Below are 23,692 nucleotides of genomic sequence, written 5' to 3'. Positions count from 1 at the left end.
CCGCCGTGTTATTCCTCAGTTCAGCGGAGCAGTTCTCATCATAACCAGCTCGGATGGTAACCACAGCGTCCCTTTGATGTCTGATCTTTTAAGCCATGAAAGAACTCACCTCTCCCGCTCCGCCCAACGAACCGCAAATCGTTAAACTTGGCGACCCTATTCTTCATAACCGCCGTGTTATTCCTCAGTTCGGCGGAGCAGTTCTCATCATTGCCGGCTCGGATGGTGACGAGCGTTCCGTCGATGACGTCACTGAGGGCCACCACCTTGAAGCCGCCGGGGAGGGTCTTGTTGGAGCGCCAGTGCTGCGGCAGAATCGAGCACATGTAGTCGGGACTGCCGGTGCGGACTGAAAAGAACAGGACTTCGTCAATACTTTTATTTTTCCAGCGATACAGGCCATTGAAACGCCCCTCTTTAATTTTAGAAATAATTTGTACTGATCAAAAAAAGTGGCATTGTATCATTTGTCATATTTGATTCTAGGTATACTGGCTAACGATTTACAGTCCCGAATCTTTTTGGTCTTTTGCTTCGATTACATGCCAAACAGATCTCATGTTTAAAAGGAAAGGTATCTAATTGAACTCTCTCATCAGCCTCCATACCAATAACACACCACTTCTGTATTTAACCGTTTCATTAAGAAAGCTCTTGTAAACCAGTACCTTTGGAAGATTATATCAGTTCACTAAGAATTGAAGCTTTTTATTTGAGTCGTCGAGATCCTGACCTGCACGGCGGCTACATATACATGCATAAAAATGAGACTTAAATTGTAAAGTCTATAAAACCTGAATAAAACCAATATTTCACAGTCGTGATTGACATAAGTTGAGTTCGAGTGTTATGCGGTTTACATAATAAAGTATTATCACACGCATGGCTTGCGACTAATTAACAACGCTTAGATAAAAAGCGATTGTTTGAGGAAAACGCTGTGTTTACTAAAGTGGCCGCAGGCCAAACTGAGGACCGGGGTCATATCACTATAATTCCTACACGGTTAGGAACGATGCTAATGCTCGTGACCACTGCGAGACTGGTAGTTTCTGACGGTGGTTGGTGTGGACGAGGTGGTTGGCAATCAAATTATATTGAAAGAAGAAAGAAAATACATTTATTTGACGTCATATATATGTAGTAAGTACCTATATCAAAAACACACATTTGAAACGAAACAAAAACATTAGACGCTAAAATCATATCCCTATCCAGAATAATGCCGCGGCCGCCGCGGCAATCCGTGGCGCTGATTTTGAGTTCCCACTTGACTTTTGGCTTATAAAGTATGAATTTGTGGCAACACATACGCCAACAGCGCAGAGAAATAGTAGTTTGTGTTACAAGGGATCAAAATGATATATTTCCGTCAAGGGCGTACATTGAATCCTGAATGAAGCGATGGATTCTAAAGTAGAATCCTGAGCGCAATGAGGGATTCAAGTGTTAACGCCCAAGACGACCGCCATAAGGTACCTTTACCCGCGGGACGTCACATTTTGATACCGTGTGACACATACTGCTTTTCACATCAACTATGAGGAAAATAAAAAAAACTTAACTAAACTAACTATGAGGGAATTATGATGCTTAAACAGATTATTTAAGCTAAAAAAATAATGTGCAAAAAAATGTAAAAATCGTCTCCTAGAACAGAAAAGTACAACTTTGATCCCTCCTAGCAGGGAAGAAAAGTGCCACTTTGATCCCTCCTAGCGGGGAAGAAAAAGCCCTTTTTCGAATAGGTGATGTGAAAAAATTATTAGGTACGTCTCGACCTAAGTCAGGGTGGCCTTGGACTCCCTATGGGAAGCTCGGTTGCCATCAGTGTAGCGCGTTCGCCGCGGCATCAGGTCGATTCAGCCCAATGCAAGTATACTTAATTGCGAAGTTACCTAACTAATTGCCGTAGCGACAATGGTAGTCGAGCTTATCTCGCTTACTCTTGCTACCACCACGCAAGTGTGAGTCGTCAGTTTGGTTTGGTTTGTAAAGTCTCAGTCGCAAGCGCAGGCGCATGTTAGCGGCACGTACTTAACAACCGAAAATATAAAAATATTCTGGCGTTTCCGGACCCCAGTCGAGTCGACCTTTGCATTATTGCCGGGAGATAAAGTTGACGACTTTTTACTAAACAAGTTTCGTTATAGAGCTGACATGAGACATTTTTCCGTGTGCTACACTGTGCACGGGAATAAAACTGTGTACCTAATTAACATTTTTAAGAGGTGAATTTTTATAAGTGAGTGAACTAGGTACACAATTAGGATTGTTAATTTTTTAGACCCCCATTTTTATTTTATTTTCTGAAAATATTAGTTTAATATTATTATATTAATTTAAGATACCAATTTGAATGATTTAGTAATTCGTGGCTATTAAACTTATTAACTATTCAACAGTTATTATGTACTTACCTACCTACCTACTTATTGAAAATATGGTATACGACTTCTCGTAAATTACATGTCGTGGCTGAATTGATAAAGCACAAGCAACAACAAGCAGTTGTCATTGTCAATTGATTGTAATTGTAACTTCATATCTCGAAATGGTTTTCGAAATAGAAAATTAAAAAAAAAACAATCCTAATTTCGAAAAAAGAACATAAGTAGAATTTGATATTAAATAGGTAGTTATTAAGTTTTAATATAAAATTATCAGTTAACAGACATAATGTTCCATGTACGGTTTTTTAATACAGCTTTTATAATACAGGTAGTTTAGTTTTAACAATTAGTTCGTTTATTTAATTTTATTAGTATATAATATAAGCTTTACTGTATATTGCAATTGTGTTGTCACTGAAATAAATAAATAATATAATTAATGTTAATAATTTAATGTACATATTTAATTAGGTTAAGTTATAATATAATTAATTATAATAGAATTTCAAACACAATGTTTACTGTTTTAAGAATGAATAAATATGAAATGGTTTTATTTACAATAACAGCTATAATTGAATCAATTGATATACAACTAACGCTAGTTTGCCATATTCGATTGACAAACCTAAACCTACTCGTAACAAAATTAATTTTCCTAACATTAACTTCTATAATTACGTTATGTTGTGATACTGACAGCTTTAAAATGGACTTCATGTACTATCAGCGACTGTAGGTATGGTTAGGTTATTAAGCGTTATAATTAAATTTATTAGCAGTTCATTACATTTCCTCCCCCCCCCCCACACACTCTTCAAACCTGGACCATTAGATAGTAGTATACATATACTGTATTCAATATCTAAATAGTATGTTACGTACCTGCTTGTTTTCAATCCTAACTAGAACGTAGTTATAAGTATTTAAAAATGCGATGCCGTGCCGTGTCAAAACTGGCAAACCAATTTACTGCGCGATTCGGGAAATGAATTAGAGATTCACTAGATATGAAATAGTAAAGATATGTGACGTTCTACGGCAAAAGGTACCTTATGGCGGCTGGCGCTTACGTCGCTTAGCGCCGCAATAATATTGGAGCGGCGTTAATAATACAATTTTTAGTTTGGCTATAAATCCAATTATCAAAAATTTTAAATCAAAATTCAATGTGTAGTACTTAGATGACGGAACCTTAGGAGGCGACGTGAATACTGTGCTTTGGTTTAGAACTGAATTTCAGTAAATGCGAACTCTTTATTCAAAAATCTTCTTGTACTTTGACCGACTTACAACCCAAATTTGACGATCTGACTCCTAATATCAAATCAGTACTTAGACAAATATTCTCTTTGCCTCCTGGGTTCTACTATATTCGAAGAATCTTTTCCCGATTATATTTCTAACTAAATTCAAAAGTCACACGGATCGTTTACTCGAAATTAGCCCTCATTATGCTCTTGTGATTCTTAAATTCTGCATTTTTGTCCCTAAATTTATATATATGCTCCGCTGTTGTCCCTTTTGGAAACATCAAAATATATTGTCGCCTATAGATGATTTGATCAAAATTAGTTTAGAGACGATTCTAAACATTCAGCTATGTGAGCCTTCCTGGTCTCAAGCGTCCCTCCTTATTCGGTTTGGAGGTTTAGGAATTCGCAAAATTTCCAGTGTGGCTTCCGCAGCCTTTTTGGCGTCCACTCATAGCACGTTTGGTCTCATAGGAAATATCTTAAGGGCTTTGCCCACAAACTGTGAGATTGCGGGCTTTGAGGACGCCAAGAATGCTTTTAAAATTGCTTGTCCAGGCAAACAATTTCCAGACAACCCAAATTCACAAAGGAGTTGGGATAATGTTTACTGTGATTTAACTTACAATACTCACCTAAACAACTGTACAGGTCCAGATCGCGCGAGGCTTTTGGCGGTCGGAACCCGGGAAGCCGGTTACTGGCTACATGCCCATCCTTCGCCCAATACTGGTACTATCTTGGATCCGGCCTCCCTTAGACTGGCGACTGGTTTGCGACTCGGGGTTTCGGTGTGTACGCCACACATATGCTCTTGTGGCATGGACGTGGACCGACTGGGACACCACGGATTATCTTGTCAAAAAAGTGCAGGCCGTTTTTCGAGACATGCGTCGCTTAATGACACCATCAATGTGCCTGCTCTTCTTGCAGCCCTAATAAGAGGCCCTAATATGAGGTGTCCTTAGTTCCTTGGAGCTTGGGACGGATGTTAGTGTGGGATGCTACCTGCGTAGACACACTGGCACCGTCCCACCTCCAACGGACTACATAATATAAAAGCGGACGGGGCGGCAGAAAGCCCCGAAATTTTAAAACGTAACAAATATAAGAGCCTCGGTAGAGAGTACCATTTTGTACCATTTGGAGTTGAAACTCTAGGTCCATGGGGTCCCAGCGCGCATAAGTTGTTCGCAGAAATCGCGAAGCGTCTGGTTGACGTAACTGGTGGCTACCTCGCACAACGTATCAGCATTGCGATACAGCGAGGAAATGCCGCCAGCATCCTTGGGACATTGCCTCAGGGGCCTATTTTAGATTTAAGCTAGTTAAGTAGTTATTAATTTCGTTTAGTAGTACCACTGTATATATGTCGTAGGCCGATCGTACGATCAGGCAGACCGTAATGTTCCTGTGTAATGTTTTGACGATAGTCACATCAAACCAATATATAGGTAGGATAGGTTCGTTCAGATGCCCGAAGGGCAAACTGCCCAGAAATAGGAGCCCCGCGTTGCGGGGCTCCGTCGACTCAGGGAACGAGTCCAAGGTTTACACGTTTCACGATATGCCTAGGAATTTCACGATATGCCGGATCTTACGATCGGCCGCCGACATATATATTGTATATAGTGTCCGACCGAAACATGTTTTTTTGCCGAAACCGAAACCGAATGTTCGGCTTTGGCTCTAGTTTCGGCCGAAACCGAAACCGAACCTTTTGTAGACTTGTTAAAATCGTTTAAAAAATGTCATAAAACCGCTTTTACACACATATTATGGAGCTGTCAACACCCAATGTCCTTGAAATTGATGTTACTTAAGCAGTTTTTTAAGAAAATTACTAGAGTTAGACCAAGGTAATTTTGCAACGATTTTGATAACACACGCAGTGCAAGTGTTATTTTAAACGTCAAAACTTCTATGAAATTATGACGTATAAATAACATTTGCGCTAGTTGCACTGCGTATGCTATCAAAATCATTGCAGAATTTTCTTAGTCTAACTCTATTCATTCACCAGTCAAGCTAACATGTAGATACAGGGTCAACCAAAAACGCGAGCGCAGCGAGCGCGAAATTTTTTGTTAAAATATCGCAAGGCCGGGTACCGATCTTCACCTGGGCCTAAAAGTCCGAAGTGCCCCAGTGAGGCGAACTTTCATACGAAGTCAAAGCCGTGCTTCAGGCTTCAGGATAAGTAGTTGAGCACAAACTCCAACCAATGTCTATTGTATTAAAAAGCGAGATATTTCCTTGAGCGCTGGTGGCCTAGCGGTAAGAGCGTGCGACTTTCAACCCGAAGGTCGCAGGTATAAACCCCGGCTCGTACCAATGAGTTTTTCGGAACTTATAGGTATACGAAATATCATTTGATATTTACTATTTGCTTTTCGGTGAAGGAAAAACATCGTGAGGAAGCCGGACTAGTCCCGATAAGGCCTAGTTTACTCTCTGGGTTCGAAGGTCAGTCTGATGGCAGTCGCTTTCGTAAAAACTAGTGCCTACGCCAATTCTTGGGATTAGTTGTCAATTGGACCCCAGGCTCCCATGAGCCGTGGCAAAAATTCCGGGATTACGCGAGGAAGATGATGAGTTTTCTTATTATTCTTTTGCCTAGGCCCAGTAACATGCGACAGTGCTATCTCATTTACTCCGATACAATTAGACAGTGTGCGCGTTATAGGTATTAACAGCCTCTTAAGACTGCGTCTAGTGGCGCCCTCATTAGTGGAATTGTGTTTTGATAATAAACCAGTTAATTACTGTACCTATACATGAATCAGTATATGTAGGTACATATTAATATTGTTGTCCTACTTATTCCCCAACTTTTGGTCTTTGTCACATAGTTTAGTTTCATAGTACGAAGTACCATTTCGTAAGTTTCGGCCCGGCCGAAAGGTTCGGCCGTTTTTTGGCCGAAACCGAAACTACAGCCGAAACATGATTTTTTGGCCGAAACTGGCCGAAACCGAACCTTCGGTCGGACACTAATTGTATATCAATAAATTGCTCTGATATTTAGATTAATATGATATTTGTAAATACCGTAATTATAATATATGGACCGATTTTCATATCTAGTGAATCTCTAATTCATTTCCCGAATCGCGCCGTTAGTCACTAACAGTAGAATAAAAAAACTCATCTCTTTTTTGGGTAAAATCATGTATTCATGTACAGTGGTACTACTATTGAGAAAAAGAGAGTTAATTTCATTCTCTCTGCCTAAGTTCCACTGAAAACTGCCTCTTGAAAAATATAAAAACAATATTAACTTACTTAGTTAAAAAAATTGGGTAATAGTTACATTAAGTACTTAGGTATTTACCAGGAACAAACTATATTTTAATTACAAAATCAGAATTATTTTTACTGATAATGCCTAAAATTAAGTTTCACTTTAAAACATGGACGTTATATGTTATATATAGTCATTCCAGGAAAAATATACAGAAGGTAGGTAGATACATTACTCCTATTTCCATATATGATGTCGGTTTTCTGGAAATCATGAATTTACATGCGTATATGGTGATGAATAATGATTTTGATTAATCAAGTCAGTAAATTTAAAAACAACATCCTGATGAAGCTATTGGTATTTTTTATAATGTACATATGTGTAGTATATAAGTATTAACAAAAATATAATCTAATTTAAAAAATCTAATCGAAAAACGTACAAGACAGTTAAAACAATTTTTTTTGGGCGAAATATCAAAGTATGCCTTAGGTACCTAATATGTACAGTCGCCATCAGATATATCGGAGCGGCCAAGGTGCTCACAAATATCGGAACACGCCTCTATTGTCAGGGCGTTAGAGCGCGTGTTCAGATATTGTGAACACCTTGGCCGCTCCGATATATCTGATGGCGACTGTACATCCAAATTAACAAATACATATAACAGGTGCATCAAATTATATTCGCAGAAGAAACATTTCGTCATGTGGTTCTAAGAAGCGCTGTGAGGGCCATTTTATCCTGACTCCCGCAGAAAGGAGGATAATGTAATGAGCTTAACTAATTTATCAATTTTATAATGCAACGTTTACGGCCTCCTAGCCTAGTCGGTAGTGACCCTGCCTACGAAGCAGGAGGTCCCGGGTTCGAATCCTGGTAAGGGCATTTTCGTAAGAGATGGTCTGACGCCATGAAGAAGACGAGTGGCGGCAGCCTGCACCGTGCGGTCCACTTGGCTTATGACCGCGTCAATGGAGACGTGTTGCATGTGGTCGCGATCCTCAGCATTGAGGGAACGAGGAAGAAGAGAGAAGGGCATTTATTTGTGTCTTTATCACATATATCTGTTCCTGAGTTGTGGATGTTTTCTATGTATATAAGTATTTATATATATGTGTATATTATACAGGGTGATTCAGGAGACGTGAGCAGGACTAATACTGCGCATTTCGTAGATTATAAGCAACACTTTCGTATCAGTATTAATGAGGTTAACGTTAATTTTCTAGTCACGTTGAAAAAAAAAGTTATTAATTTATTTACGACATGGTGGTCACCCTAAAATTAGAATACTAAACTACCGATATTCTGTGTCAAATTGAATGTCACCACTGTCATCGCGGTCTGGTTACTTTTGAAAACTCGTATCTCACTCAAGTTTGACAGTTTATTTTCTTCGTAATCAAAAATTAAAGAGGTTTTATGCTTATTAATTAGGTCTTGTAGGGTGACCATGATTGTAGAGGATTAAATTTGCCCTCACCAAAAAGTTAAAAAATAGGAAAAAGTGTGGTTGTTTCCCCTAAATACGACGGTGATCGATCAATTATCAGTTACTGAGTGTGCAGGATTAGTCCTGCTCACGTCTCATGAATCACCCTGTATATATCGTCGTCTAGTACCCACAACACAAGCCTTAGCTTAACTGTGGGACTAGGTCGATCTGTGTAAAATTGTCCTATAATATTTATTTATTTATACATTTTATAATGCAACATTTCCGACGAGAGTGACGAGACCAATGGACAGAATGGACCTAAATACTATTGAATCTTGGAACACCGTGGATCCACATAAATCTATAATAGGGTATTTTCCTACTAGTCAAATCAGTTACTTTTTTAGAGCTGTCAAAACGATTTGCTAATATGGAATTTATATCAAGAATTTATATAAGTCACGGTCAACTCACCTACTTTTTATATTTCTATCCGATTTATTAAATAGAACTTATGTTTAAAAATAACTCTTATCTGTGTTTTTCTAATAATTAGTTATCTGGTTCTTTATTATATGCATGGTCACAGAATAAATAATAGTACTAGGTACAGAAGACTCACTCTCTAACAAAACGCGTCTGTTACGATCAGGACAGATATGGCCTTAGGTGGCGACAGCGCCACACGCGGCTTATGGTTAGCCACTAAAATTGGTGTGGAAGTGGAACGAATGTACTTTTAGCTACCTGTAGCAAAGCGACGAAATCGCAGAGTGAGCCACGCCTGGCATGGTGTAAAATAATCTATTTTAAATACAGTATAATACCCTATTAAAAGCGATTACAGCAACATAAAAAGGATATAGGTATAGGTATTACTTTGTTATTTATTGTTCGTTTGCCTGGGTCATACACTGAGTAAAGTTACAATTTACCTTCTATATTGTTGATGAATCAATAGTTTTATAAATAGTTTACACTTTTTGTAAGTAGCCCAGATAGAGTCAGACCTAGAAAAGTCTGCAGCGATTTTGATAGCCGACGCAGTGCAAGTGTTATTTATACTTACGTCAAAAAATCATAGACGTTTAAAATAATACTTGCACTGCGTGAGCTATCAAAATCGCTGCAGACATTTCTTGGTCTAACTCTACACTTCAAAATAGAGCTTAAGTTACTTGAGTACCCCGGTTTGAGATGGTAGTATAAGTCAAAACCAAAAAAATCAGTACTCCGCGACTTCACGAGTTAAGTAACTAATGTTATTATGACCTAATCGTTTTGATACTAATATTACACTAGTAGGTACCAGGTAGGTAATAGGTATCTCAATTTCAAAGTACCCACCGCAACTCGGTGTCAATTTTTAACTAGCAAACCAGTTAGTGGAAAAACTAACCGTGCAACGGTGAGGGAAGTCGTAAAAAACATTAATAGTGTAACCGCGGTTTCTATATTTACGGAAGTTGGTATCTATACAAATTATAGAGCCGCAAACCACCGTGCGGTCGGATAAGGGTCGCAGGATGCGCCGGCGACTATTCAATCACTACATGACGATCGAGTTCATTCATAGAGGGGTTTCAAGGCGTTTAATTAACTTGGTCATTATGGTGACACGTGACCATGATTTATTTGATTTATCTCTGTTTCAGCTTCGGCAAAAATGCTTTCGTATGTCTGCCTGGCTGTTCTTACACTTACTCATAATAATTGAACTTTTGAACGTGTTGACAGCGTCCTAACCTAGTCAGTAGAGTTATGACTTATGACCAGACATCAAAATGATTGGTCACCTTATACGACATGACGCTTTTATAAATAACATAACAGAAGGAAAGATTGCAGGCAAGAGAGGAAAGGGAAGGCCGAGGATAAGCTACATAACACAAATAAAAGAAAAGGTAGAGTGTAATGTCGTATAAGGAAATCAAGGAGGCGGCCCTGGATAGAGTCAAATGGAGAGAGCTACACCGACAAGAGTCTAACTCTTAAATTTACGAACGAAGCCTTCTATGATCTGAGTCTGCTGGATGCAAGGCAGCGGTGATACATCAACTTCATTAATAAACGGGGTTTTACGTGATAGGTGGTAATGATGACGTCAATAACATATTATGATCGTATTGACGTTACGATCTATTTTTTGTCTTATTTGAACTTGACTTATTTATTACTATTTAATTAATAATATCTGGGAGACCGAGCTTTGCTAAATATAAAGACACAAAATTGCGCGTTTTCCCAGAGATAAGACCTAGCTAGATCGATTTATCGCCCCCAAGAAGACAGAGTGTGATTTAATGTATAATTCAAGTCGGTGCAAAATCTTTATTACTCGTATTCTTGTGCAATACGGTTTAAAAAAATAAAAAACAAAAGTAAACTGTTGATAGCTACAAATGAATGTCGATTTGATAATATACCTATCATTACAAAAATACCTATCTACCAACTCGAATTTTACTATGGCAGTTGTCAGCTTCCTTTCTATCCAGTCATTAGAATCAGTTGATTAGATTCCGTGACGTGTGTAATGTCGGAACAAATTATAGTTAATGCACTCGCGTAACGAGTTTTTCGCCAGCCTCGTTAAGAGCGCTCTTACAAGAAAAGTCGAAATAACGCAAAATTGATGATACTAGTCGACGAAATTCAGGACTTTGTGCTCATTATTAGAAACAATGAGTACTTGTTCCAGTAAAAGCGTCTTCTTATCTTTTTAAATATCGTTGTAAATAATAGAAAAAGGACTTATTAAATTAGTAATGATTTTTTTTCTGATGGTCGTTTCCGAAAAACCCCGTGAAGCACTGAATGGCAAGCTCTTATTTGGAAATGTTGAGAAGTTTACTCTGCTAAACCTGGCTATTTTGTATTACTAATACCCTGTACTTTAGGCATATCAAACGATATTTTTCCTACACACCTTTGAGAAAGAGAAAATCAAAGTAAAACGAACTCAATTTTCTCTCCGAAACAAGTGTCAATTCCTACGAAAATCTACTTAATATCGAAGTCATTTTCATACTCAAGCAATCTGCAACGTTTGCTTATACTGTTGGTATACATTAGTGTTTATGAAATTCTACTATAATTTTTTGGCAATTTTTTGAAAACTACTCTATATTACCGATGACGCGCGCTGCGCCAGCTCAGTGCCGCGGCAGAGCTTGTAGAGGCAGGACGTGTGTCGGTCGGCTCCGCACATTTTCAACGGCGACAACGAGATTTTTTATCATTGTGTGCGGCGGGCGCCGTGTAAAACGCTATACTGTGTGCGTGTAAACCGCAACGAGAGACTTTGATCCTAGCACTGTTTTTATAGTATTATAATTTATAATGGTACAGTTTAATAAACTACCGGACAGGATTAAAAATATTTGAAACGACCTGACATTCTATATGTATTAATTTTGACTCAAGATAGTACTCAGGGTCTGATGATGGAGCCGGAAGGTGGTCACCGGTACCAATCAACCATGCAACTAAACCACTTCGTGTTTAGGCTCGTTTTATTCATCTCAACAAGATCTTTGACACAAGATAGTACTCATGGTCTGATGATGGAGCCGGAAGGTGGTCACCGGTACCAATCAACCATGCAACTAAACCACTTCGTGTTTGGGCTCGTTTGATTCGTCTCAACAAGATCTTTGACACAAGATAGTACTCAGGGTCTGATGATGGAGCCGGAAGGTGGTCACCGGTACCAATCAACCATGCAACTAAACCACTTCGTGTTTAGGCTCGTTTTATTCATCTCAACAAGATCTTTGACACAAGATAGTACAAAGGGTCTGATGATGGAGCCGGAAGGTGGTCACCGGTACCAATCAACCATGCAACTAAACCACTTCGTGTTTGGGCTCGTTTGATTCGTCTCAACAAGATCTTTGACACAAGATAGTACTCAAGGTCTAATGATGGAGCCGGAATGTGGTCACCGGTACCAATCAACCATGCAACTAAACCACTTCGTGTTTGGGCTCGTTTGATTCGTCTCAACAAGATCTTTGACACAAGATAGTACTCAGGGTCTGATGATGGAGCCAGAAAGTGGTCACCGGTACCAATCAACCATGCAACTAAACCACTTCGTGCTTGGGCTCGTTCGATTCGTCGCAACAAGATCTTTGACAAAAGTTAGTACTCAGAGTCTGATGATGGAGCTGGACTGTGGCCACGGGTACCAGTCTACCATGTAACTGAACCACTTCGTGTTTGGGCTCGTTTGATTCGTCGCAACAAGATCTTTGACACAAGATACTACTCAGGGTCTGATGATGGAGCTCGAAGGTGGCGACGGGTACCAGTCTATCACGTAACTGAACCACTTCGTGTTTGGGCTACGTGTTTGGGCTTCGTGTTTGGGCATCGTGTTTGGGCTTCGTGTTTGGTGTATCACCTAGTGTCAAAGATCTTGTTGAGACGAATCAAACGAGCCTAAACACGATGTGGTTTAGTTGCATGGTTGATTGGTAATGGTGACCACCTTCCAGCTCCATCATCAGACCCTGAGTACTGTCTTGTGTCAAAGATCTTGTTGAGACGAATCAAACGAGCCCAAACACGAAGTTGTTTAGTTACACGATAGACTGGTACCCGTGGCCACCTTCCAGCTCCATCATCAGACCCTGTGTATCTTCAGTGTCAAAGATCTTGTTGAGATGAATCAAACGAGCCCAAACACGAAGTGGTTTAGTTACATGATAGACTGGTACCCGTGGCCACCTTCCAGTTCCATCATCAGACCCTGTGTATCTTCAGTGTCAAAGATCTTGTTGAGACGAATCAAACGAGCCTAATCATGTTACTACATGGTTGATTGGTATCCGTGACCACCTTAATCATCATCATTATCATCAGATCCTCAATACTAGTTCGTTTTTAAACCCTCGTTGATACAAACTTTACAACCTATAGGTACCAAATGCTATGACGAAACATGTAAATAAGCGAGTACCTATAATTTATTTCGAGTAATACTTACTAATACCTTCATAAGTACGAGTATGGGGCTATTCATAAATTACGTCGTTTCAAATGGAAGGAGGGGGGGGGGGGTCTGGACATCGGATGATGGTAGTATGACGTAGGAGGAAACAGAGTCATCCGAAGCATGATTTTTGGATGATTTGAGGGGTGGGGGGGGGGGGTCAAAAATCGTCAAAAATAGATGAAAAATTAATTTATGAACACTGCACACACTTACATTTGCACTGCATTTAGTATTTTCGTACTTACCAAATAACAGTTTTAGGACTTTAAAAGTTAAGCACAGTTAGTGTTGTTATGGTTGATTTCAATATGCTTCGCGAAGGATCAAGAATGTTTCATCCATCATTGTAGTGCGAGTGTGGTAGAAGGGATCGGCATACTGAGCTCGCACGGCCTGCCGCAGCGCGTAAAATACCTAAACTCGCTCAACGCCGAAATGTAATAGCGCTCTTAATGGGCTTGCTACTGATTTTCTTCGTTACTTTGTCTTGTTCTGTTTGGATTTGTTTCGTACGTAGGTAAGTTTTTCGGAACGTATGTACGAAATATCATTTGATATTTACGAGTCGCTTTTCTGTGAAGGAAAACACCGTGAGGACATATGTATTTAATTACACAAATGGGTCTACCGCGATATAATTTCATTGTTTTTACCTTAAATTCCGACGTTTCAGCTGAGTTGCACCAGCTGTGGTCACGGAAAGACAGCAACTCAGCGGAAACGTCGGAATTTAAGGTTAAAACAATGAAATTATATCGCGGTAGACCCGTTTGTGTAATTAAATATGTGTACAAAACGCGAGAGTTTAAAGTGTTATAACATCGTGAGGAAACCGGACTAATCTCAATAAGGCCTAGTTTACCCTCTGGGTTGGAAGGTCAGATGGCAGCAATTCTTGGGATAACGCGAGAAAGAAGAGTGCACTGAAGGAAATCTCTTCTAGAAATACTTTGGACACATGTGGATACAAACTGAGCAATGCTAAATATTGGCATAAAAACTGTACCAAGACATGTTTTTCTGAACGCACTAATTGAATATATACCCAAAAGTCAGCGCCTGATAGAGAGGTGTGAAATCAATGAGATTACATAATGCCTCTCCTTGTGTGCAGTAGGTAAATGACCGGCTCGGCACCTGGTGGGTTTTCCTCACCTACTCACAAGATTTGAGTACCCTTGACAAAAAAACGCAAACATACGTAATACTTGTATTGCCCAATAATGTTTAGCGTGATTTAACCCGACTATCCTTAGAATTTCCGGTGTTGCATTCATGCCTCTTAAATTTTATTTTATCATATTGGATTCTAATTCAAAATCAAAAATGTATCTCTTAAATACATTTTCGCTTTTGTATAAGTAGGTACTCTACCGTGGACATTTCTGACGTTTTAGCATCACATTAGAGTAGAGGGACCTAAAAGACGAAAAGCGTGGACGCAACAGTATATCGTGGACGTCAATATCCACGATAAATAAATTAAAAGCGACATTTAAGATCCTGCTTTATAGTGACGTCCACATTGGGTACCTCCGCTTTTACTTTGGATAATTCTTTTGAATTATTCTTGTTACCAAAGCTATAGGAAACCAGAATACTTGATTCAAAACCCAACATCGGGCAAACATGCCAAAAGAGAATGGTTCTCAGCGTTTTAGCAATACAAACAGACATATTCCCTTTTTCAGCAACAACTGCAAATTATAACACAACCAAAATGTCGTAAGCGCCCAAGTAGTTTATATAAACTTGTTGCCTTTTCGAATACGTGTAGAAATATCGACGGTTATGTCGGACAAGCGCTCATTAGGGCTCATTCAACGAGCTCATTACCGTGAGTGCGCCCTAACCCGAGGTGATTGTCGCTAATTGTAATAGGTTTTGTCTCTTATGAACTGCAGAGTGGAACGGTGACGACTTTTGGACTTAGGAATATTATTATTATTATTATATTAGAATTGTGATACAAATAAAAAAATACGGTACAGAGCAATTGAAACAAGGTACGGGATGTAACTGAAATATCGGGCTATCGGGCAACAGAGCAGGCTTAACGAAAATTACGGTACCGGCAAAATAGGTAAGAAAAAAAAACCACCCATTTACGAATGAATAATTGATATGAATAATTATTACCTCTTGTTAATTAATTTTAGCAATTACTTAAAGTAATTAGTGTAATTACTCAGACAAATGTTGGCATGTTCAAAATTTATCTCATAGTGTGAGGGAATACAGATCTAATCCCAGAACCGATTTTAACTAAAGAAACCAATTTTTTATTTCACTCGCTTGACATATCATGGTTTAATTTAAGGGATAACGTGAAAAGTTAATATTTGTTTGTAATTACTTAATAATTAACAAGTAGAATTAAGTGTTTTTATGTCTATAAAAAAACCGGACAAGTGCGAGTCGGACTCGCCCACCGAGGGTTCCGTACTTTTTAGTAGGTATTTGTTGTTATATAGCGGCAACAGAAATACATCATCTGTGAAAATTTCAACTGTCTAGCTATCACGGTTCGTGAGATACAGCCTGGTGACAGACGGACGGACGGACGGACAGCGGAGTCTTAGTAATAGGGTCCCGTTTTACCCTTTGGGTACGGAACCCTAAAAAAGACGTAGCCGCGACATCATCAGATATCGCCTGCGTTGATGTCTTTTCTTTGAAGTCGCTATCCTATCTTCATCGTATCTGTATAATCAATATTCAATACTCATAAACTATTCAGATAGTTTGCTGAATAAAATAATCTTGTAACATTATAGTCATAATAAAACCTTTAAAATAATTATTAGTGGTTGAACGACCGAAGTTCAGGAGGAAATATTTTTCATACATTAATTTTAGGTAATACCGAAAAAAGAAAAACCAAACAAAAAAAGCTAAGGCAGCTAAACGTTTTTATAAATTGTTGGAGTGAATATCTAAATATTTATAACATAAGTAAATAATTTATTATAATATAATATTATAAAACGGGTACGTGAATATGAATGATACCATCTTAGTCCGGCAAGTTACCAAGAAAGGGCCATAAATTTAATACATTTGCTTAATAAATAATGCAAAGAATGAAAAAAGAAAACTTTATGGATCATGGAAGGCAATATTAAAATCTTATTTTGTGTGTTTAAGTATTTATCGAAAACGTAGTTGGTGACTAATTCAAGTAATTACTGGTGCGTCGTAGAAGTATATGCTCACATACATATGTTTAATAAAAATAATAATTATATGAGCAGTGAGCACAAAAGTAAACTAAAATTGAAATTAAATCGGCATTAATTCTTTTATTTACTTTTAATTAAAGCGCTTGTCCTATAAACTCTAAATGTTAATATTTTTTTCTTTTTTTATTGTGGTATGTCCCCACATCACAATCTATGTATGTATAATAACTCGTGATTGCCATTCTGCCATTGTATAATTGTATTACCTAGGTACCTATACCGATACAATTTAAAAAAATAAACTTATTTTATAACAATTCTTATATCCATAATGGAGTTCAAAAGAAATGGCAAAAAATGTAAACAAACCAATTAACCTTTATTATTTTGTAAAGTAGTCACGGAATTTAAAAAACATAAATATGTATGTACAAAAAATGTGAACAATTTCGGTACCTACCTATACATTTTTAAACCTTAGGTACAAGGTTCATTAGATTAATCCTTATTTAGTTAAATAGTAACATATTTTAGTAAGTTCATGATTCATGTCAGCCATATTTGTTTACATTTTTTGCCATTTCCATTCATTAGCTTTACCTAGATGGTTCTCACCGAGGTCAGGGTGCTCCGCTAGCGTCTCGTCCACGACGGACTGCAGCCACCAGGGCTCCGGGTCCATTTCCCGCCGGCGCCGGCCCCGCGCCTCGTAAGGCAGGTGCATCCTCACTGCATCACTACAAAAACCACTGTCTTTTTGTTACTCTGTCTTGTATAATTAGTCTGTGTATTTTGATAACCAGTATCACCACACGGCACTTCTGATAACGACGAGTCCTTGTGTTTCTCTGTTTGGGTATTGGATCTGTGTATAGGGATACTTTCTCCAATTGTTTTTTTTTATGGTAATGTTTGGCGCACTTCCAATTGGATTCTTTTGTTTAATGTCTTTTGTTTATTTCCCGATTTAATGAGTATTGTTTTTATGTTTGATAATTATTCTTTGGAATTAATTAAAATGTCTATACTTCAGTCTTAAATAGCAGAAAGTCTGTTATAACTAGTCTGTTTATATTATTATCCGGACACAACAAACACATAAACTCACAATTAAACAAACAATTTTTCCTCAGTTCGTTCACATTCTAAGCCAAGGCTTCAGTTTAACTTTCGTCATCTTAGCTGACTCACTCGGCGTCTAGTTTTATACAAATTTGACGACATTCGGATTAAAGTTCTCAGAAATAGTCTCAAGGCGTGCGCGGGCGATGCGAGGCTCGATCGCGATCAGCTGTTGCGTCCGAGTTTCCCGATGCGTCAACTTCGGGTATGTCCGTGAGTGCTCGGATGAGATCGTGCGCGCGCGTGCTACCTCGCCGCCCGACCGTGTACGACTGAGCCCGTCACTCTGTCACTCGCTTCTCTGCGGTCAATCTGCGGTTCGGCCACGCTTCATTTGTTGGGAAAATGCACGGCTCTATCCTGTTCACACTCGCTTGTTTAAGTTAGCGTGCGAGCGGGATGTGAGAAAGTTGTGCCATTAAATATTTTTGTTTAGCTCCATTGTTGCGGGGGAAATATTATGAGCTTTTTCATTTTGTAGATATGTCTCGCTCTTCTGCTCTAGGCGTTGCGGTTTGAGTGAAAAGAGACATCCATAAAGCCAGCGTTCCTAATTATTCTCAGATTTTCAAACAGCGAAGTTTGTTTACAAGTAACATAGTATTATAATAAAATCAAATAAAACTAATAGATCTAAATATCCACGCTCGACTACAATTAACGATGCTTGTGGTCAGTTTATTGTAACAGACACTTAATTATGTTGTCGGCTGAAATTTGAAATCGTACGTTTTAATTATCAGCAGGTATATTCCTATTCACTATTAAATTTGAATACATAATAAATTATTCCAATATAAAACTAATTATACACAACGCGATAAAGTTTTTATACCTCAGCCATGTAAAAACGCTTAAAGCGCGCGTCAAAAAACCATGAAAAACAAAAGCATAGCGCTCGAGTATTTTTTTAAACCTTCACGCCCTGGATGCGAGTCCTTCAAGCCATAGCGCTCGAGTTCGCTTCGACCGTTATCTCGTAAAGTCTCGTAAGACGGCGGTGGGCGTGGCGAGCGGTGGGCGTGGCGCGGGCCCGCCCTCGTCGCGAAGACGCGCGGACGTAAAAATTCACCTGTTGCGTCGCGTCGCGGACGTTCCCGAGTCGGGACTCGGGAGCCGGGGGCAGGGTGACCATAAGATAAATAAAAAATAGAAAACATCCATGACTTAGGAACAAATATCTGTGTTCATCACACAGATAAGTGCTCTTACCGGGATTCGAACCCAGGACTATCGGCTTCACAGGCAGGGTCACTACCCACTAATAGGCCAGACCGGTCGTCAAAATAAGAAAAACATGGAATATCCTCAAAAAACCCGGACATCACCCTAAAAATCCTGAAATATCCTCAATGGACATATCTCCAAACGATATTCAAGTTTTATACAAGAAACAAATATTATTAATGTATTAAATAAAAACTCATGTCAAAAATACAAAAAAAAAGCAAATACAAAAAAAAGAAATAAAATATAACAAATAGAAAAACAATTAAATAACTGTCATTTATTTTACATCCCTTATTCCAAAACTTTTCGTGGGCTACCCCTTAACGTGCCACAATATAATACGCGTAACCTTCGCTTTCCTCTACCTAACTCCAAAACTTTAACTACATCTTAGTTAGTTAGGTTAGTTGTGGTATCAAAAACCCTGACACTCGACAAGTCCCCCCGCCATCAGGGGAAAACCTGACGTATGGCAACCCTAGCCGGGAGTCCCTGCTGAGGTGTCCGAGGGAAGAACCGGGTAAGTGAGTTTATGAGAATTTGAGAAAAACATACCTATCCAGAAAATGGTCATCAAGATAGCAGGTACTAGGTACATGCGTTACGCTCGCTCTAAACTCTAACTAAAGTAACGTTTAAAGATATACTAATGTAATATGGGCCCCAAAGCCTAAATAATTTTTTTAATAAATAAATAAAAACACAATACGATTTGGCTATGTATGCGAGTGCATCACATTAATACTGACATTAAAATTGTTACTTGTCTCCTTTATACACCGTGTTTATTTTCCTTACATTCTGATTAGGTATTTATCAAAGTAAAATTAACCTGGTAGGATAATTCGCTCAGTAACTGGCCACTTTAATTAATTTTAGTACAAAAGGTTTCAATAACTGGCCACCTTATACTAAAATGAATTCTATTTATAGGTCAATAGAATTCATTTTTAGTTTAGGGTGGCCAGTTACTAAAAGTGGCCTTTACTGGCGAATTACCCTATTCATATTGGCTACTGAAACCTGAAAGAGTGAATCGCAGACGATCAATTCCCCGTAAAACCACGGAGGTCACGGGCACGGGTGTGTCGACCACGACCACAGCTGTTTACTAACAAACCGACGGCTTGCGGCGTCCTTCACCTCGCCATGTGCACTGCTAACCAGCGGAAAAAACCGGCCAAGTGCGAGGCGGACTCGCGCACGAAGGTTTCCGCACCATTTACCCAGAAAACGGTAAAAAAATCACGTTTATTGTATGACAGCCCCACTTAAATACTTATTATATTCTGTTTTTAGTATTTGTTGTTATAGCGGCAACAGAAATACATAATCTGTGAAAACTTCAACTGCCTAGCTATCACGGTTCATGAGATACCTACAGCCTGGTGACAGACAGACAGCGGAGTCTTAGTAAAAGGATCCCGTTTTTACCATTTGGGTAACCCTAAAAACTGTTTACTCACAAGTACGAGTATGAGGAGCTAGTGCGGTGAAAGATAGGTACGAGATTTATGAAGAGGGCGGACTTACCATTGAGTTAGATTTTAGATAACGCAATTCGTAAAGTTTACTGAAAAAGGTGATACTGTTTTATGGCTCTTTTACACGATGGCCCAGCGCTGGACCAGCGAGATGGCCATGCGCAGGTTATATATTATATACACGATGGCCCAGCGATGGACCAGCGAGATGGCCATGCGATGGTTGAGAGCACGCACTATGGAACGGGCCACGTGTAGATGCGTATGCACCATCGCTGGCCCACTACCTTTAATGTGCGGGCGAAAAACCGACACCGTGGCCATCCCGCCGCACCATAAGCCGTCCGACACCACTATCCTCTCTACACGCTGGCCAATCTTAGTGGGCCAGTATGATGGCTAATCGTATAGAGGAGCCATTAGAAGAGGTCACAAACACAGGTCACAACTACAACTAACAAACCATCACTGTCACAACGTAAAAAAACTTCCTTAATTTTTTAAAAGTAAAATTAGGTACCTATGTATTTACAATGGCGACTGGAACCCCTTTGAGAGGCTTACATTACGTTACATTACGTATGTAGCCTGCATAAGAAGCTGTAGTCACCGACTACCTTTTTACTCTTAAGAGCCCATCAACGTGCACACTAGCGCCACTGCTGAATAATCGTAACTAGTTTTAATGTTGCTGGATTCGTCAATCTATGCGTCCAAAGTTAAAACGGCCGTTTTTGTTTTGAGTTCGTAGATCGACGAATCGAGCAACATAAAAACTAGTCTGATGTATTCAAAAGGTACCTACTTAAATACAAAATACAGTAAGTACGTAGCGGCCCCATTTTTAAAAATCTTTCGGTAAATTTAAATAATCACGATTATTTAGCAGTAGCGCTAGTGTGCACGTTGATGGGCTCTTAAGAGGCTGTTGTTTTACAAATGCCACTGAAATAATTACGACGAGCATTCAAGGCCCCGTCTGGCGCCGCGGGGCGTCGGGTGGCAAAACCTTCAGCTCAGTGACACCCTGACACAGTAACGTTTATTAAGATCCTGTCAACAACATGGCTATCCCTGCGCCACTCGGGTATAATTAGGTATACCGTACACTTCCAAAACAATTGAAATTTTCAACCGTATCGTAAGAAAGGAACACCGTACCGTAGTAGAATCTTCTACAAAATTGTGCAGCAATTAATATGCACTCTCTGTCTGAAATCGTAATTTTTTCGTGAAAGTCCTAACCAGCGATATATAATATGATATGATCAGTCTTTCTCCCGAATAACATGCGTAATATGCAGCTCACAACACAATGTATGTCGTAATGTCGGAAGTATAGAATTTCATTATTTTAGCAGTTAATTAAGTTATGTTTTAGTAACCTAAAATAAGAACTCGTACACGCCAAAGTTAAAATTAAAATAATACATAAGTATATGCATTAATTACAACTTACTTTGAACATTCGTCCATAAGTTAAGTTAAACAACTTCAATGCACCCCTCAACACCATCAGTCGCCAGTATCATTCCCATCCTACCCGCTTTTAGCCCGTCTTGGTCATCATTAATCGGGTTACCCAACCCCATTTCCATAAAGAGCAAACCCCTAACCCATTCACACACACTTACGCCCTTTTAGCTCCGCGCCGGCAGTTAACGAAGGCACGGGGACAAAGCTTTGGTCTTTGATCTTAGTGCCCTTTTGTGCAAGTGCTTTGTTTTAGGCTGCAGTCTGCGGTCGAATTAGGAATTTAATTGATAATGTTTTTTTAAGAGTTTTAAGCTGCTTATACATACGGTTTATGAATTAAATTACTTACATATTTACTATACCTACATAATAATATAGGCTTTGATATAGGCAAGAATATAAATAATATAGGTTATGAGAGGAGTCAGATTTTTTACAAAAAAACCGAGTATGAAGTTTTTTAAACGCTTTGTGTTTAGACTTAGAGTCTGTTCGGAAAGAGAAGAGTCGTGAAATGTATTGGGCCCCAGCATACATTCCACGACTCTTCTCTTTCCGCACAAACTATACTGACTGACCTATTACAATGTGTTTACTATTGTTTACTAAGTTCTACGCTCTTAATTTGTCGATTAGAGCAGCGGTCAGCAACAAGCGGCCCGCGGGCCGCATGCGGATTTCGGATCCAACTAGTTCCGGTCCGGTCCGGATCCAGTGGTATAAATATTGTGTTTAAAGTGAATTGGTGCCTGCATTATCCATTCGATTGGTGGTTACCATTTGAATCTTTAATTACTTATTTGAATCTTTATTAGGGGTCACTGCTTTATTCCTTTCTTCAACTTACTTGACCAGGTATAAAATTTCTAATTGGAATATTTAGGTACCGATAGCCGATAGCATATTCAGAACAGCCCTATGGGTGTTCTGTCCTATGGTATCTATTAGTATATAATCCAATGCCGGCAAATGGCGTGTACTTGGGCTAGTTCTAGTAGTTTCCTAAGAAAAACAATCTTTGTCAGGGTATAGGTACTTACACACACACTACACACACACACACACACACACACACACACACTACACTATAATAATATAGCAGTTACGAAAAGCCTGGGTTGTACCGTTCTCGAAAAAATTCTACGTTTTGTATGGCAAATGTTATCGCTCGAGATTATTTCCCATACAAAATGGAGAACGTTCTTGAGAACAGCACAACTCTACGAAAAACCCAGCCAGGCTAGCACCATGCTGAGGCGGGCACGAATAAATGCTCTCTATTCATGATAGCCAAAAATAACTACACTACTACGCTGCTTACTAAAATACGGCTATTATTTTATTTTTGGACGGTTAGAAAACTAGGCTCCGTTCCGGTGCTCCTAATTTTGTGCATTTATTATTTAAACGCCATCTGTCTCTTTTGGAGAAGCTTTAAAATTACTCCGCCATCTAGTGTTACGATGTCAAACTATCTGGGCTATAGATGTAACTCAAGGGCTATTGCTGACCTTAGTTACTTCAAAGTTCTGTTATCATGTCATAGATGGCAGCACAGAGCATCGTGCACAACAGTTTAAAATAGTTCTCAAAAATACTCATAGATGTCGCATGAATGCAACTTAAAGAGTGATTTAACTTTGCAACTTAGCAAACTTTTTACCCGACAGCGCGTCACATAGGAGGGTAATGTTTATTATTACTATGAAGGAGGAAATGAGCATTGTACCATAGGCAATGTTGGGTTATGGACAACGTTAGGTACTTACCTATATTTCAAAGGCCATAGTCGGTTTTCCACAGTAAGTTGGCCCTTAAGTCAATTTGATTCAGGTTTTTTTTTATGAGTACCTCTTATGGTG

General features: G+C 39.1%; 1 protein-coding gene across 1 annotated transcript; it reads right to left on the bottom strand.

Annotated features, from left to right (window-relative positions):
• Nucleotides 1-38: 38 nt before the first annotated feature.
• LOC134797363 (runt-related transcription factor 1-like) lies at nt 39-18,203 on the bottom strand. The gene is made up of 2 exons (XM_063769584.1): nt 17,134-18,203; nt 39-349 (listed from the first exon to the last, which is right to left on the bottom strand). The coding sequence occupies exons 1-2, from the start codon at nt 17,240-17,242 to the stop codon at nt 39-41; spliced, it is 420 nt and encodes a 139-aa protein (XP_063625654.1). The 5' UTR covers nt 17,243-18,203.
• Between the last annotated feature and the right edge of the window lie 5,489 nt (nt 18,204-23,692).

This window comes from Cydia splendana, chromosome 15 (genome assembly GCF_910591565.1).
Source record: "Cydia splendana chromosome 15, ilCydSple1.2, whole genome shotgun sequence".
Lineage (NCBI taxonomy): Eukaryota > Metazoa > Arthropoda > Insecta > Lepidoptera > Tortricidae > Cydia > Cydia splendana.
This window is presented reverse-complemented; position numbering and strand designations above follow the sequence as displayed.

Excerpts from the sequence above, each read along its gene's own strand:
- LOC134797363 (XM_063769584.1), bottom strand. The coding sequence starts at position 17,242 with ATGCACCTGCCTTACGAGGCGCGGGGCCGGCGCCGGCGGGAAATGGAC. Across the intron at positions 350-17,133 it reads AGCGGAGCACCCTGACCTCG|TCCGCACCGGCAGTCCCGAC; the intron begins GTGAGAACCATC and ends TGTTCTTTTCAG.